This window comes from Megalops cyprinoides, chromosome 7, assembly GCF_013368585.1.
Source record: "Megalops cyprinoides isolate fMegCyp1 chromosome 7, fMegCyp1.pri, whole genome shotgun sequence".
Taxonomy (NCBI): domain Eukaryota; kingdom Metazoa; phylum Chordata; class Actinopteri; order Elopiformes; family Megalopidae; genus Megalops; species Megalops cyprinoides.
In genome coordinates this window covers 28484401-28501399 of record NC_050589.1, presented here as the reverse complement: position 1 = coordinate 28501399, position 16999 = coordinate 28484401, and the positions used below count along the sequence as shown (strand labels likewise).

The 16999-nt window shown below is 44.4% G+C and overlaps 1 protein-coding gene across 1 annotated transcript; it reads right to left on the bottom strand.

Moving 5' to 3' along the window:
- Positions 1-8329: 8329 nt before the first annotated feature.
- nudt3b (nudix (nucleoside diphosphate linked moiety X)-type motif 3b) lies at positions 8330-16664 on the bottom strand. The gene is made up of 5 exons (XM_036534360.1): positions 16370-16664; positions 14224-14334; positions 9780-9824; positions 9198-9282; positions 8330-8592 (listed from the first exon to the last, which is right to left on the bottom strand). Exons 1-5 carry the CDS (start codon positions 16466-16468, stop codon positions 8396-8398), a joined length of 537 nt encoding a protein of 178 aa, XP_036390253.1. The 5' UTR covers positions 16469-16664; the 3' UTR covers positions 8330-8395.
- Positions 16665-16999: the final 335 nt, after the last annotated feature.

Sequence of the window (16999 nt, the reverse complement as noted above, 5' to 3'; positions counted from 1 at the left end):
GTGTGCACTTGAATAGTTTGCCTTTAAGTGACTTCTGACTGTGACTAAGCAAATCTTTAAACAGTGAGCACCTCCCACAAAGTAATACCTTTGTTTAACCACAGAGGTGGATTTCTGGAGTGGTAATGTGGTATAGTTGTTCAAGCATTCAGGTTAAAATTGTAAGACTGCAGGTTCTAAGTCTGCCTTGGATACTGCTTTTTCATGTATCCAACTGTATAAGTGGATATGTAAAATATATATCTACACAGCCAGTGATGTAGATGTGATATGCATTGGCATACAATGTAATATAATGGAAAATAAAATGTATTTCATGTAATATCAGTGAAGGTGTTAAACATTTGTCGGATGGGTGGGTTTAAAACGTTGGCATAATAGGCTCTTAGATATCCATCCCCCTTCACTTGTTACTGAGTATACACTGGTTTCATATGACACTGCAGTTACTTGATAGTGGCGTAATGGCTACAATTCACCAACAGAGGGTGTGAAAGCAAAAAAAGTCATGTTGGATTTTAAAACATGGAGGCATTGTAGGACAAGCAAGTAGGACATTCATTTTAGGCACAGTCCAAAAGCACAGTGTTTTTTTGTGAATTTTGAATAATATTCCCCACAAATCACATTTCACATGCATATGTGCCCATTCAACATTACTATAACATGGGATAAGCTATTTTACACAGTTTAACCGATAACTGGAACTTGGAGCACAAGACTACAAAACACCGTAAGCTGACCTTAAAATTTAGAGCTTCTAGTAAGAGGGCCTGGAGTGACAGAGAAGAATGTGAACTACAGTACCCATGTGGCTTTTGGTCCCCGTCAGCATTGGGCACATTTCGTCACATTGTCCAGCTTTATGGTTCTTTATGAAAGCAGTGTTGCCTAGAAGGAGGGCTATAAACAGTTTTTCAGTTACTACACTCAATTCATGTCACTGCAAAACACCAAGCACTGTGTTTTGGAATAGGTGAGACTGCTCAACACTGAACCTGAACGAAGAGTCATTGCAAAAGTGCTGACAGGAATAAGGGTACAACGAAAGAGATGCCAATCATTCCAGGTAAACGCAGTATAATAGAGTCATGTAACTCGCGCAGTTCATAGAAGAGGATGGCTGTGTAGTGGAATTTTAAAGCTCATTTGATAGATAAATTGCACAGTTCAATGATCCCTGAAGTCAGTTCTGCATGTCAGCTTGCCCTTTGTCCATGTCTTGAATTTTGCAGGCGGGACAATGCAAAACACTCTCAGCCCTCAAATTCACATGGACCATTTGCAACTTTATCTACGAATTGCGTGTGCTAGCATACTTACCATGACTTTCCAAGGAATATTACTGTGAAAACACAGAAACCAGGACTGCCAGGTAAAAACTGGACCAGTACCAACTTACAGTGCAGGATATATGAACTGGTCATTGAGTGTAGGATATACCTCAGAACCATTGGTGATTTTAAACTCTTTTTAGGGGTGCTCAAGCACACCTAAATTTCATTTCAGCACCTCTTAATAATGATAATAATAATAATTTATTATTTTTATTATTTTCTGAAATCATTTTTAGCCCTCTAACATTAGATTTTGTGAACGTGTCTGTTAGAGACGGGACAAACAATTACCGGTTCAAATTGCTTTATTTAAACAGGTTTATACCACGGCTTGGCTAAATACTCGTTTCTGATTGGCTGGAGGGGTGTGCATTATTTTCCCAGTAAATGCACGGTAATAATGTACGGCTATGAAGTAGTTCCAGTGAAAGTGGCCTTATCACCGTTTGAAATTAATACGCAAGCTTGTTCAACTTGAGTCCATTCACAACCGAACAAAACGGCAACATTGGTTTGCTTCTGAAGGTTGCTTCTGAAGATAATATTGTGTACCTAATTGAATTGAGGTTTGCCAAAGTGAAAAGGGGTTGAATACATTTACATTTATTCATTTCGCAGATGCTTTTATCCAAAGCAATGTACAAAAGTGCATATAGTGTGCAAACAGGCACAGGCACAGGCACAGGGCAAGGCGTGAATACTTTTGCAAACAGCATATTCCATTTTTCATTTTCTTCAAAAAATATTTTGTGGTGTAAAACTCATGTTACTTACTAGTAATTTGTTAAAAGTATTATTGTTGTAAATTAAAATATCATATATAGAAAAATCTTAATGTAGTAATTGTTATCCAGTGAAATGAGTGATTTAGCAGGGGGGGTGAACACTTTTGCAATGCACTGTATGCATGTCACATTCTCATTAGGGGCTGAGCCCCCCTAAAGGTCTGATCCTAGAATTGTCCCCGCTCAGAATTAAGTATTTTGTTTCTCAATGAAAAATGTAGTGCCAAAAATTCAGGCACTTTGGGCCTGGATTCAGTTAGTATTTGACCTGTGATTTAATTGTGACTCCAAAAGTAAGGATAACTATTGACTGAATCCAGATCTGGACAACCTTAGTTCTTGCGATATAAAGAAATGGATTTTGTCTCTGGTTACCTTGAGGTTGCTTGCACTTTCTGTACATGACAGAAACTCTTAACGGAAACACTATGTGAAAGAATGAATCAGGCAGCAGCACTCTGTGAAATACTGGTGTGTTTATTCGTTGGCACATTATATTACAATCTTCAGTCTCTTCTCGTACTTGTTTATTCCATAATTCCCAAACGGAAACAAAGAAAATATATATATTCCAGTGATATGTTCTCCTTCTCTACACTTGGTGAATTCACAGTTACCTTGAACTGGTAGGGGTTTTCCAAACTTGAAGCCAAGGGCTGATTTTAAAATGCTTCCCAGAGCATTTCATTTAACCGTTAAGATCAGACTGTCATTTAATACAGAAGAATTTTAACATTCTGATTGGGGCATAGCCAGTTTTTTTTTTTTTCCATAAGACAACACCTTCTGTATTATATCGATATTGGGCATACATATCTCCATAATGACCTCATCACAATTCCCTTCTAGTTCAACTGAACTCATTTCAACCTTGTTTGATTATGTTAATAAGAAACAGAGAGAGAATACTAAATTTCATGAAGCCAAGTAATAGTACATGTGGAAAATGGCACTGATATGAGAAAAGGGGCTTAAAGCACTATCACAGACACAATACATTCATGTTGACAAGTTCCGCTGGAAAGGAAAACACAAAGCTCATTTCAGCCTTAATCTGCCTTGGAGGTGCAACATCTCAGCACTAGGTGGCGCTGTTGCCAACACCCCCCTCACCTGCAGGCAGCTTGAGATTCTGTCCATTTCATCATCACAGACAGAACTCCTCGCACGCATTTTGAAATGAGCCCTTGCATCCTAGTTTAAACCCCTCCTTTCAACCAAAGTCAATGAGGAATTGTGAAACGGGCAGGAACAACCTGACAAAACCAAGAAAGGTAAAGAGATGCATTCTCTCCAACCCTGGCTAAGGCTTAACAGAGTGTGTGTGAGAGAGAAAGCACCTATTAGAGCTGTTCTATCATAACATACAGGATTGTAGAGTCCCGCGGCATACACCAAGTCAAACTGCACACCACACAAAGACCTTGTGAGCACTAGTGGTTATTATTGTTAACTCCTGTCCTATTACCATTCCATTACAGTGGTGCCTATTAATCTTCGATATCTCTCTCCCATTTAATGCGATAACAAACCAAAACCAATGAGGCTACAGAAGCCCATTCCCAGGGGCTAGATATTACAACCATGCTTATCTCCAAAACACCAACTCGAGCTCAACAGTTCTCAAAATGAATCACCTCTCCACTGACAAGAAAATGTTACTAAACACTGCCATTTTTGATGTAAACAACCTACATGCAATGTGATTAGTATACCATGGCATTGTGCAGTTTTACTAAGATGGGAAATAATTCCAGTACTGTAATAGAATCAGGCTCCAAGTTAATAACCTCATTCAGATCTTGCCTTAATAACTGACTAATTACCAAGGATACAGGCCAACGGTTTCAGAACACAAGCAGGTTTAATTGATGTCCCCACCTGCCAAATCAGTTTATTTCTATATTCAGCTTAAGACAGCTGAACAAACTGGTTTTGATTTGCGTATCTTAATAGCTCTGAGACACCGGCAAGGATTTTGGCTCAAACAAACATGGTTTAAGTGGGTGCATACATTACCAACCAACAACTTCCTTTTCACAGTAAAAGCCTGTATTGTTATAGCCTTGCTGTTCACCACCATAGCAGGATATGCATGGGCTCCTTGTTGGGACTTTGAACAGCCATGTCTTGTTCACGACCAACTGCACTGTTGTAAAAGTAATGGGGTTCAAAGGGCAGCCAGTGTAATAGGTTGCTTGTTATCAGTGCAAAATGTTGACCGGAGTTACGAAAGAAGGGCGGAGCCTCCCATGCAAACTGCTGGAACGCAGACCCAAATCGATGGCCAATCACGACCTCTGAACGCACGCTGGCATCGGAGAGTTTACTCGCACACTGGCACCACTGCGGCAACAGGCTCACACATGACTGTGCTAAAGGGATTTCCCATTACATTCAACCTCAAATGCGTTAATGTAAAAAATATAAAACGATTAAGCAAACACACCGGCAGGACCCCTTTTAAGGACACCTCGCAGATTTGACAATCCTTATTGTTTTTTTTATTATTATTATTTTTTTAAGAGTAAGTTCCAATACTAATTTCCAAGAAGGTCTGAAAGCCTTACTTGGACTATATCATTTCGAACACTAACAATACAGTGTTATACTTCACAACTACAAGCGCCTCTGTTCCTCAAATCAATTTGGCCTAGTTAGTTTAATATGTGCCTCAAAAAAAAAACACCTGAGCAAATAATGTGGTCTCTAGAAACAGATGTCAGGGGTCAGGATCACTCATCTGAGGCTGTGAAATAACCAAGTGCTGTGAACATCTGAACTGTACAAAACAAACTGGTTCTGGGGCATGTTTACATACACCACCACAGTAGTGGCGCCAAAGCAACAGAACCAGCCTGATCTCGAATGGGCTGTGCTTTCCATTTACCGTTATTAAAAGTCTAAAGGTTGGCAGAGGACAGCAGTCACTCGAGTGGTGGCTAGATGTTGCTGCATTTCGCATGGCTGAATGGATGGTGTCGTGTTTTCAGAGTCATTTGGCTCGTTTGAAAATTGATCTGAAGTGCTAGGGGCGAGGGAAAAAACAGAGTAGAAAGAATAACGTACGCTAAGCCAATCTACCCCCAGGGAGCTGTGAGTAAGGAGCACAGTGACACTGCAGCAACACTACGGAGGTATAAAGGGTGTGCCCCCGCCATTCCAGGCTTTTGGCAAACTGAGGACAGTGTTGTCGGCGCAGGAAAAGCACTCAGACAGCCCTTCCACGTCACCCAGTTCTGGCAGGTCTATGCTCTCCATCCCAGCCTGTCCCAGTGCCACAGCGCACCCTTGGAGAAGCATCCAAACCCCCCTTCCCGAAAAAGGGCAGGTCTGGGCAAGCCGAAAAACAGGGGTCACTTTGTGGCTTCTGTACTAATGGAGGAGGAGAACAGCACAGGGCCTGGGCTACCAGTGGAGGAGGCCTGCTACTGTTTACGTTCTAATAACTCTGTGGAAACGTTGTAAGAACCTGGCAGGGTAAGACTGCGGAGACTGAATGGCCATAGAAGCTGGGTATGGCAGGTACCCCAGGACACACAAGCCCCCCAGTTACTGCGGCAGAACAGGGTGCAGGTTAGACCCGCAGAGAGCACAGACACCGCCAAGTGATGTTCTGTAATGGGGCAACTCCAGTAGCTTCTAAAGGACTGTGGATAGGAGAGGTCTTCATTTTCACTGCAGATGACAGCACTGCTCTACTGCGCAGTGCCTGTCACGGTCAATAACACGGTGAAGAAAGCTGAAAGAAATGGAACTAGAGCACCCCCTTCCTCCCTCAGCTCCTGCACCAAACCCTGACAAACCCTTAACACCCCAGTCAGGAGATCAAAACACCTCAAGTCTTTGTTCGATGAGCTCGCCTCACTGCAGAAACCATTCAATGCCATCCTCAAACTCAAACTCTGAGCCAGTCAAAACAGCCGACCGCGCTTTGCCGTGCGAGGGCCCTAGCAACCCTGTACGATTCAGCCTCGAGCGATAACCGTCTCACATGTACCATTTGTAACTGTGTCAAAGAAGAACAACGTGTCTGTATTCTCACAGATGCTCTGTACAGAAGCAAAAACAGATTATTCACATGGAAAAAAAAAAGGTCTCGCTTGTAATCTATGGTGGCTGTTTTCACAGTGTCGAGCCAACTACTGCTCGCCACAACGAAGGCAGATAATGCAGGTTGGCTAAAAACACGATTATGAACAAAGAAAAACAAAGAAAAAAAAAAACATACAATCCAAAAGCATTTTTACATGTTAAAAACAAGGTCTAAACTGTACAAGGTATTGTTTGTTCCATGTCTTGTTAGAAACAGCTTTTCTTAATCATTTTATGTTGAGCAAGTGACTGAGTGCCTGGAGTGGATGTTGAAGTAATAGAACAAGTACTGAGAAGCAAATCCTGAAAAAAAAAACAAAAACAAAACTACAACAGAAAAAAATAAAACATTAAGACCTAATAGAAAAGTGCTTCCAAAAATAATCTATTCTTAAAACAAAAAAAAAAAAAAGTCCAGTGTTCATTTGAGGGGCATGTAGAACTGCGTGAAAACAGTGTAAACATTTGCCATAAGTAAAAATCAAATGTCTGAAACGGTGCAAGAGGGAAGTCGTGCAAGTGCCGTTACAAACCGGGGGAAATGACACGGTGTGTCCTTCGCCATGGCGCTACATCGGCGACATCACACTGGCGTCCTGAGCCCGCCCTCGTGCCCTGCGCAAATACCGCGGACTCAGAGGTTGTGAAATCACAGACTGATGAAATGTCAGGCATCGTCATTACAATATCCGTACTAATCAATAAGAATAAATAATAAGCACATGAGAGTTAGGATCGTGGTGACCGGGTGGGAAACATGGAGTATGTCAGCAAAGTAAGCGGAGGGAATTTATGTTGCAAATCACCATGCTTTCGTTTAATGTGGGACTATATTCCAACACAAAAAATTACCCCACCCCCACCCTCAACAAAATTCTGAAGAGACCAATGAACTGTTCCAGGTCCCCGACATCGTAAGGTCCAATTTCCTGGTCCCCACAACCCAAGCGATTTTTCCACCTTCAGACTGTTAGTGTGCTTTACTGACAAAATCATTTCAGTGGGCACTTCTTCCCCCTCTCCTTCTGCACTGCAAACTAAGTGTAGGTGCTGATCTGCATGTTTCCCACTCAACGTCCATCGATCGAAAAGTACCGAGTGCTGTTAGGCCGGTTTGAACAAAAGGGGGGGGGGGGGGGTCTTTCACTTCTCGCCAGAACGAGGCAAATTCATCGTGAGGTGAGATTGGTGGTGGAAGGGGCTGATTTGATTTCGGCAATCCTTCTCAAACTCCGCCGGGAGCGTGGGGTGCTCAGTGACGTGGGGGCGGACGTATACTGTGCAAGGAGGGTTACCACCGGCTCCCACACGAATTTTACACGAGAAATACGATTAAGAGCAAGGTGAAGAGAATCTTACGCCCCTCCCACACTGAGCTCCACCCCTATCCCCAGCCCTACCACAAAACCACAACTTGTTGCACCGTCACAATTACAGCTCGGAAAAGAAGAAAAGTAAAATTTTTTTGTTTGTTTTTTGTTTTTGTTTTTTTTTTCCATTTTTTTTTTTAACCAGACCATTTCATTCTTTCAGATTACTTCACCCAAACTGTAAGACAAATAAATACCAGTGCTCATGCAAAACAAACAGCTTCCCACAAGTGTCTGCCCATTCAGATACTGACACAACATTTCCAATCAGGACAAGGGAACAGTACACAGGAGAAAGAGACAAAACAAAGAAACTAAACCGACAAAAAAAGATAAAAGACATTAAAAGACCCTTGAAAGCCATGACCTTTAGCACTAATTATATACCGGTATTTTACATCACAACAGTAAAAAGTAGTTGCATTCAATAAACCGCACGTTTAGGACAAGAAAAGGGGACGGGGGTGGGGAGGGAGGTGGAGGGGGAGGGAAAGGACAGGGCAATGGGGTATGTTTCATGCAATTATCCATAAAAAGAAACGGGGGGGGGGGGGGGGACTTTACCTTTACAAAGAGTTTTACAAGCTTCGCCCAACACTTATCAAGTCTGTGCCACTATTCTGGCACAAAAGGCTGGCAAGGCAAACCATTCTTTCTTGTTGATGTGTTGACGTTAAAAAAAGGAGGAGCAGGAGCAGGAGGAAGAGGAGGAGGAGGAGAAGGAAAAGGAAAAGGAGGAAGAGGAGGATTAAGTAAGAAAAAGGAAAGAGGCAGAGAGACCTCCGGGAGTTTCTGTGTTGTGTGTTAGTTATCTGATACCCGAGACGGAGCTCTGGTTGATGCTGTATGTGGGGGAGAGGTCTCCAGCTATCGTGGCCACCAGGGGCGTCCCGTTGCTGGTCAGGCAGCCCTGCTGGAGGGCCTCGAAGTAGGAGGCCTGCACGGGCTTGTGACACTGCAGCACTCTTCTGGCATCATCTATTTTAAACCATTCCCTTTTTCTCCCTGTCAACAGAAGAGGAAGCAAAGCAAAAAAAAAAGGGTTACTGCTGCAGTGGGTGTTCTGGTCAGCCACAGATTAGGCAACCTTCAGCAGGCAAGATTTTTTCACAACCCTAGCTGTGTTTCTTAAGCCTTTTCCGCTTATCTGAACGGAACGCTTGTCGAAATGAGGAATCGGCTTGTGGTTTTGGGCAGCCCTGAAATGGCGAGCTGCACAAATGTGAACGGGCCGCACCGCCTCAAGCCTTGGATTTATGACGGGCACGGAACATGACCTCCCCTACCGTGACAGTGACTCAGCAGGTCTTAAATTTTCAGACTTTAATTTATGCATCTGGCTGATGTCTCCATTCTAGGTAACCAGGTAGCCACGTTCCTGTCACTTCAAGCAAAAGACATGCTCATGTACAAGCTCTAATCAAATGTCTGTGATAGGCATGAGTCACATAGTGTTTGCTTATTTTTGCCTTCGTCATATCATTAGCGATGACTGATTACTTTATGACAATGGATATTTTTTAATCATTAACAACAAATATACTACTAATGTTTGACCGTGTTGCTGAGAGTACAATTACAGAACATGAGTAGACGGCGAACAAACATACCAATATTTACAGAGTCCTCCCAGTCTTCCAGCACCTCCGTTACGATGAGAACGTACACATACGTTCTGTGCTTCCTGTCTCTATTCTGAAAGGGATTAAGAGTTTAAGAAAACATGAAAAGGTTTGCTGTGGGGAGGGGGGCAACACGGAGCAATAGTGAACAGTTACAGTTACAGTGCCAACAGCAGCTTCCAACCAAAGCTGATCCAAACATTTGTGGCTGACAGACATCAACACTGACGTGGCAGTGATGAGTAATGAGGAAGCAAAAGCATAACAAAGTAAAGCTTGCTTCTGCAACTGACACATACACAGCCATCTCTTATCTTTCCGGTTAGCACACTCACACATCTGATTTCCAGCTTCCGAAAGGGCTTTGAGAGGAATGTTACAATAGCAGAATTGGTGTCCATCAACAGAAGTCTTTTGATTCAAAGCTTATGAATTCTGGGGTCAGTGCTTGCAAACTCAGGTCAGCGTGTTCATGCCAAGATGACTGCTGAGGCAGAAAGCACTTGTTCAAAATGTTCAAAGATAAGCATCACACAACATAAAAGATGGAAGGAAACAGTATGATCTCACCTCAAAAATTCCTACAAGCCGTCCTAAAGTTCCCTTGACGCCAGCCTGGAGGATAGAGAGAACACGTGTTTGTTTGGGGGGGGGGGGGGGAATATCTGCCCAGACAAATCCCTGGCAAAATTCTACCACCAGCTTCTCTCTTTTTCCCTGGAATTGGGTTTTAAAAGCCTTTTTTTCTAGAAATGGAGGGCCATGTGTTTTCATGCGTGAAGCTTGCTTTCCCCTTTGAAAACTTGCTGGCCCGAGCCAAAAACACACTGTGGAAGCACACAGCGCTTGTCCCTTGGCTTGCTTGTGAAGGCCCGGTCCAAATTCAGCACCATCTACAGAGCACCCACTTCCCCTCACAAAGGGGGTGGGTGGAGGCAGAGGAGGAGGGGGAGGAGGAGGAGGAAGGGGGGCTGCTACCATAGCAACTGACACGAGCTACACTCTCTGTGCTTTGAATTCAATCCCAGTGTTGTGTTTTTTTTTTTTTCTTGACAAAGAGAGGCTGTGAAGCTGAAGCTTCTCTGAGGGAAGCATGAGGACAATAAAATGCGATCGTTACTGGGGGAGCTGTTCCCTAACAACAAGCAGACGCACAGAGAGCGCAGCCGTCTTCGGGCTGGTGCTGGTTAGGCGGATGAAGTGTGAACTAAACTGAAAACGCCATTTCCTATCTGCCTCAGTACAGGATGCTGAGAGTGGCCAGGCTGAAGGGGAGGGATGTGGAGCAGGACAGAAAACACTGCTTGACTTCAGTCCCCCGCACAGTGGGCATCTGTGAGCGCAGTGCGTCGAAACCGGCTCTGAAAAGGCCGTGCGGATGGCAGGGAGAGATGCCTGTGAGCCGCTTCGTTCTGTGCGGCAGACGTACTGAGCGCAGCCACACCCTCACGGGACAGAGACAACGTTATCTTTGTTAGCGCAACCTGCAATAATGGGATTCACACCAGCCTCTTCAGTCACACAGTAAGGCTCCCCGGGCAAGTGTGAAAAATCTAATTGGGTATGAGAAGCTCTGACTTCTACGCCACGATCGATGATTCTGCTGTCGGCTAATAATCTCGAGATCAGATTCCTGAGATCTTTCCGGTCTGTTTTTCCATTACGTGTGTTGCACATGAAAAAAAAGAAAAGGGAAGGGAAAAAAACGCGCCAATGCCAGCTTGTAATGGCCGTGATGTAAAAAAATAACCTGCTGAAAAGAAGGGATTCATTTTCACATGGCTTGCTTGACCACAGGTCGCCAGGGTCTGCCAACAGTGGCATGAGCGCGTATCCTGGTGAGTCGAGGACACCGCGGGGGTGCAGGGATTTGGGGCGGGGCGGTGGGGTTGTGCGGTTAGGGGGGGAAAGGAGGGTGTGATGGGGGTGGCAGGATCAGTTCTCACTGGCGTCACAGCGTTACCATCATGTTCAGGTTCCGGTTTCACTCTATTAATAAACCTGGGCTTAGCGGCCAATCCCACCCCCCGCACCCCACGGTCGGGACCTAGCGCGCTTCCCTAACCCCTCTCCTGTTGAGCCAGAGCACAACAAGAACGGGTACAGCTACGGACCCAGAGGACCCTGCGGGGAGTCCAGCTGTCAGAGGGCATGCCTTCCTTTGGCTGTCACCATCCTTTCAGCCCTCACGGCATGTGGCGCAAAGGCTTGAGGGAAAGGCAAGTGTGATAGCAGTTGTTTAAAGAACTTGGGAAAGGTATCCACACCACTCTACCCCAACCATCGGTGACCTTGTGCAGCACTTTAAGCATCTGCACTGTCCTGTTCTTGAGATGCTTTTTCTTCCTTGAAAAAAATAAAACAGGAATGAGGCTAGACATAACGAGGGAGATAGCACTAGCCGATTTTACAGGACTGACCCGACCGGACTGACTTATGCCCGCTTTATAACCCGGTGTCTACCGTTCGTCTTTGCCAACTTCCTTGACACACCCAACTGAACGCTTTCAACATCCTAAGTAAGACAGAGCAGAGCGACACGTTTCTGTTCCATCTTTTCTCAAGGTAGCGTAACTGAGGCAGTGTAATCAGCCGGACTAGATGGACCGACTGCTGCTCAACTAGACCACTGTAGAAAACTATGCGGATCACAGTCGATCACGTTTTTAGTTGATACTCTGTCTAGCTGCAACCATTTGGGCCTAGAATATCTTTCACCAAAATATATTGATAATACCCCCCCCCCCAAAAAAAAAAAGAAAAAAAAAATCAAATGGCTGCTCCCATTACTGTGTAAACTCTGGCAGGTCTCCTAAGCGCCGTGCATAAGGGCTCATTCTGTTGCCGTGCATAGCCATTTAAGTCACTTCTAAAAAGCCCTACAATAAGAGGCTTGGCAAGCAGAGGAGGAATCAGGTTAGGGCGCAGTCCAAACCCTTTGAGTCTGGCCTGGATGGGCCTCAGTCTGCTGAGAAATGGGTCATTCTGACTGTGAAAATCTCAGCTCAGCGAGTACTTTGCCTGGTGGGGGCAAGACGCCTTCGTTGAGGGGGCTGCCACGAGAACCCAAAGGCCTGCCAATAATTTGAACGGCAGTACACTCCTGTACCCCTTGACAACACACCTCACGAAAGGAGATAATTCCACCACTGTCCAGGATGGACCCAAATAACAAGGTAATTCCTTAGTGGACTCAACCTTGCAATTTAGAACAAAAGGCATATTTTAAAAGGAACACTGGGGAACCAAAGCTCACAACCCTCTGTCTATATGACCATGCCACGGAGATAAGACAAATATTGTATCTACAGCAAGTAATCTTATTTTACGCTCAAGTTTAATATCCCTACATCTGCAAACAGATCTGGTAACATATATGTCAGTGGTTTTATTGATTCATTAACATGAAACCCCTACTATGCCAATCTACAATTCTTAATGCCCATTACAAATGCCTTCAGTTAGTTTTCAGATAAATGTAATTTAAGAAAAACCTTTAGAACTCTGAAATTAAAACAATATGATTACTGGGTCTCACAAGATTAGGTTAGAGCCCAATCAGAGGTTGGTCTTAATTAATCTCCTGGAAGTACATGGCATATATACACATAAGTATTAAGATGGAAGTATCCCAAAAGACTTCACTGAAGACTATTTTTTTCTGAGGAAAAGTCAATCACCACATAACCAACAAGAGGACTTTTTTCTTTACTCTGAAAGGAATTGCCACTAAGCTTTAAAGTATGCGCTTACAGGAATTTGAGTTAATCAGATCAATCCTGCCACAAAGCAAAGACAAGAAATGAGTCTGCAGGAGCCGAGAGCTGTAACATTTACAATCCGCATTAAAAAAGGCTTACATTTTGTCTTGGTTCGTACTCGAGAGTGTAATGTACAATGTACAGCTTCCCCAAGGCCTGTCTGGTTACAAACCTCACCTTGGCAAGGAGACGCGGGCACGAGGGTGAAGTCCACCCCCCTCCCTTTGTGTCAATTTTAACATCATTTAACATCAGCGACTTATTTACAGCATTTCAAAATGTACAAGCCGCAAACACGCCCGGGCTTTGGGTAGAACGCAGGTCTTTACGGCCTTCAATTTTATCCGTGCACATAATGCCCTGACATTAATGAGTGTGAAAAAGAAATGAAATGGATCATCCCAAAGTGTATAATCAGAACATGACTTATGGCTGTCTGGAGTGCCGCCCAAATAGAGTGTAAAGGGCAACGGTAAATCTCTGTTTAGCGCCCTTTGGCGACTAAACATCCCCGTGTAACCCAATGCCTGGAGCTGGCTGTTTGTGAGTTACTGAGAGCTTCAAGTGGGCAGGGCCAGCCCAGAGAGAAGGTTGGTGCCCAGCAGTGTTCTCCAGGCTAGAGTTACCACCTCCCCCCCAGATCGTACATGAGGCCGGCTGCCGTTCCCTACTTGGGGGGGGGGGGGGGGGGGGCGCTCCTTGGGTAGAGAGGCGATGTCATGGGCTGTAGGTGGGTTGGCCGAGTCCCTTGCTGGTCTTCGGAGAGCGCCGGTGACATGACACCAGGCTCGGACTCTGTCACCATCCCTGATAGACACTGAGATCATTCTTTAACTGAGGGAAATGGCGATCATCCCACAACGGTCAAACAGCGACAATAGATGGGAGGATGAGTCACCCATGAGAGGCAATTAAACTGACACGCCGCTCATTACCTGAAGCTATCAAACAGACATCTGTGCTTTTTTGTCTGTTTTCCAGGTATCGTAGTGCAAAAACCGTACGCAACATGAAAAGGGATCAGAACAAGACAGGGGGGTGTTGAACTCAGAAGCGTTTCAGACACGTCACACACTCAGAAACTTTTCATGACGTGCCTTAACACCAGGAGGGCTGACTAATGTATCAGTTTTTTTGAAATGCTCTCTTTGAAGTGAATAAGTTAACAGTGTGAAAGGTGACTCTGGAAGACGTCTGGGTCCACAACAGGCGTATGACGGCACGCGAGCGAAACGCCTTGAAGACAAGCATACCTCCTCGCAAACCTCCCGAACTGCAGCGACGTTGGGCTCCTCCTCCGGCTCCATCCCTCCGCCCGGTACGATCCACTTGTCGGGATGTCGGCTGCTGCTCACCAGCAACACCTGTGGAGACAGACACGCCCACTTGTGGGTTCCCAAAGTGGAGAGAGCAGGGTTGCTCCACTGGGGTTCTTAGAAAACTTTATTCTTGGAAGTAAAGTGAGACAGCATACAGTGAAGGGATGACCGCATTTTATATTAATGGACACCCCACTGCTCACACACCCAATTTCTTTATTACTGTTGCAATACCTATCATACGGTTTCACTTGCTTTCATACGTGAAAGAGAACTGCAACACAGTCACAAAAGCAACAATAACTGGACTTCACAACTCAATGCCGCAAGAAGTCACATTTCTGGAAGTGGTTCAAGTTAAATTTCTCTATTACAGTTTTTACATGTTATCCATTCACACTACTGGACAATTAACTGAGGCAAGTCTGGTAAAGTACCTTGCTCAAGGATACAAAAGTAGTGCCCCACCACAGAATCAAACCAAGTACCCTTTGTATTGCAAACCCTGATCCATTCCACTATCAAACATGTCTTTTTTCAGGTGACTGGCATTCCAGCAACTAGTTACTGGTCACAGAAAAAATAATCAACAATGTCATATAGTTATCATCATATTCTATAGATGTGTGACAACTCTGCCATTGCTGTGAAAGAGGTACTAGTATAGCACGCTATCAAAACAGCTCTCAAGTTCATGGAAACCATTTCTGGGGATCCTTGGGCTCAAGGGAGCACAGGAGCTCCTGCACCACGGCACTCACCTGACACTAAAAAGCATGGCCAAACATCACATGGCCGTAACATTCAAAACAAGAGCTAAACATGGGGAAAGGAGGCTGAACCGTCTGCTATTTACGGAATAGTAGACTCGTTGTTTTACAGCTGGCCGGACCCTTAGGGATACTGCATGACAAGGAATATACAAAGTAACCGTGCCCAAAAAGAGGTGCGCTTACTCGAATATGCCTGTGCACCCGCAGTAAGCAAAGGTGCACTTAGTTTTCATATGGAAATATTCAAAGCACGAATAACGTGTTTTTCCATTAAACTGTTTCAATACAAATGAGCTTACTGTATGCCCAAAGATTACACGTTACCACTATCTTCCTAAATATTAGGGCTCTCCTGGCTTCCTGTTGCTGTTTAACCAGCTGCATGACTTGATAAGGCCTTAACCTCTTAATGTTTCCCTGACATATAATAATATTAAAAAGAAAACTTGTGGCTAACTAAATGCGAAATCTAGTTAGAAAACACATTAGAAGGTTGACATCGAGCTACATACTGTACCTCCAAAACACCGATCTCTTGCGAAACAGCTTGAGCGCTAACTTTAGCTAGCTAGCTAACATTACACACAGTCGAGCTAACCATGGACATTTGACATCTGGTTTATCTTAACAGGCGTTAGCAAACTAGCTTGCTACATCTCGGTTAAACTAGCTAGGTTGCTAACGCTACCAGAACTGGGTAACTAACTACATGGCTATTATATTACCTAGTCTTGCTAGCTAAACAACTTTGGGTACGAACACGAATCGCTAATGTATACAAATAGGTGGCCAACCAGCTAATGCTACCCACCCACTGCTCAGTTTATAAAACAGCAGTAAAAGATTAGAATAGCAGCTGACAATGCTAGCTATCGCTAACTAATGACAAATCTCAGTGGTGAGTTAACAAGCCGATAGCTGAGGTTAGCTAGCCTTCTGTATTTCAAAGCTCTCTAGCCAACTGCATTATTAAGAGAGGTAACGTTCAGTCGGACAAAAATCTGGCTCGACTTTCCAAATATCGGACGGGCTAACTAGGAACATTTCATTGTACTCATTTGACCGTCTTTCAATCTGTGCTTCTAACTTTGAGACGACGCCGGTGGTAGAGATTTCGAGCCCCCTCAATATTTGGGTTTTCACCCCGAACATTTCCATTCTAGTTTAACCCTTTATTTCCCCCCTTCCTCTACCAAAACATTCACTTCCTCTGATGTCTTCCTTCTGATTTTCCAGGAACCTAATCTCGCCATCTATCCCACCCGCGGCCCAGTCCCACCCCCACACCCTCGCATCCTCGGTCTTACCTCCTCTTCACTCTCACTCCTAAAGCACAGACAGGCGGCCCGCTTCTTGTAGCCATCCCCATCGTACGTCCGGGTCTGGTTCGATTTCAGCTTCATCATTTCGGGGCTCCAGGGACAAGAATGTGAACCCAAACCTAGTTGAAACGCCGGTGTTTTCGACGTAGAGCCCGTAAAAGAAAACCCCGGCTTTTTGTTAACAGACAGAACTTCTCCTCCGCTTCATTTTCCCAGACCCAAGCGCATCTCCGGCACGGACGCCATTATTAAGAGCACTACGTAAATCGCGTAACATTTCACATATCACAGAACGCGGCATAATATTTTGCTACGGATTTTACCTTTGGGAATACCGTAAGACTCCGACTTAACGCCAAGAACCGCAAGGACGCAGTAGCTATCTACGTTTATGGCGCCAGTTACGCAACAAGACTAGAATCTTTCAGTGCGAAGCATTCCTACGATACATTCTTAATTGTGTTCCACGGAAGATAAGCCTCTGAAAAATTATTCCTTACCAATTCACAATTCTGGCAAGCTAACTATCGTTCACAACGGATGTTGAAATGTGGTGGACAATAACTGGTCGTCAGTGGTCATTTACAATCAGTGGCCAATTGTGTTAGCACCGTA

Coding starts and splice junctions, on each gene's coding strand:
- nudt3b (XM_036534360.1), bottom strand. CDS start 16,468: ATGATGAAGCTGAAATCGAACCAGACCCGGACGTACGATGGGGATGGC. Junction 9,825..14,223: donor TTCGGGAGGTTTGCGAGGAG/GTATGCTTGTCT, acceptor TCTATCCTCCAG/GCTGGCGTCAAGGGAACTTT. Junction 9,283..9,779: donor GGCTTGTAGGAATTTTTGAG/GTGAGATCATAC, acceptor AATCCCTTTCAG/AATAGAGACAGGAAGCACAG.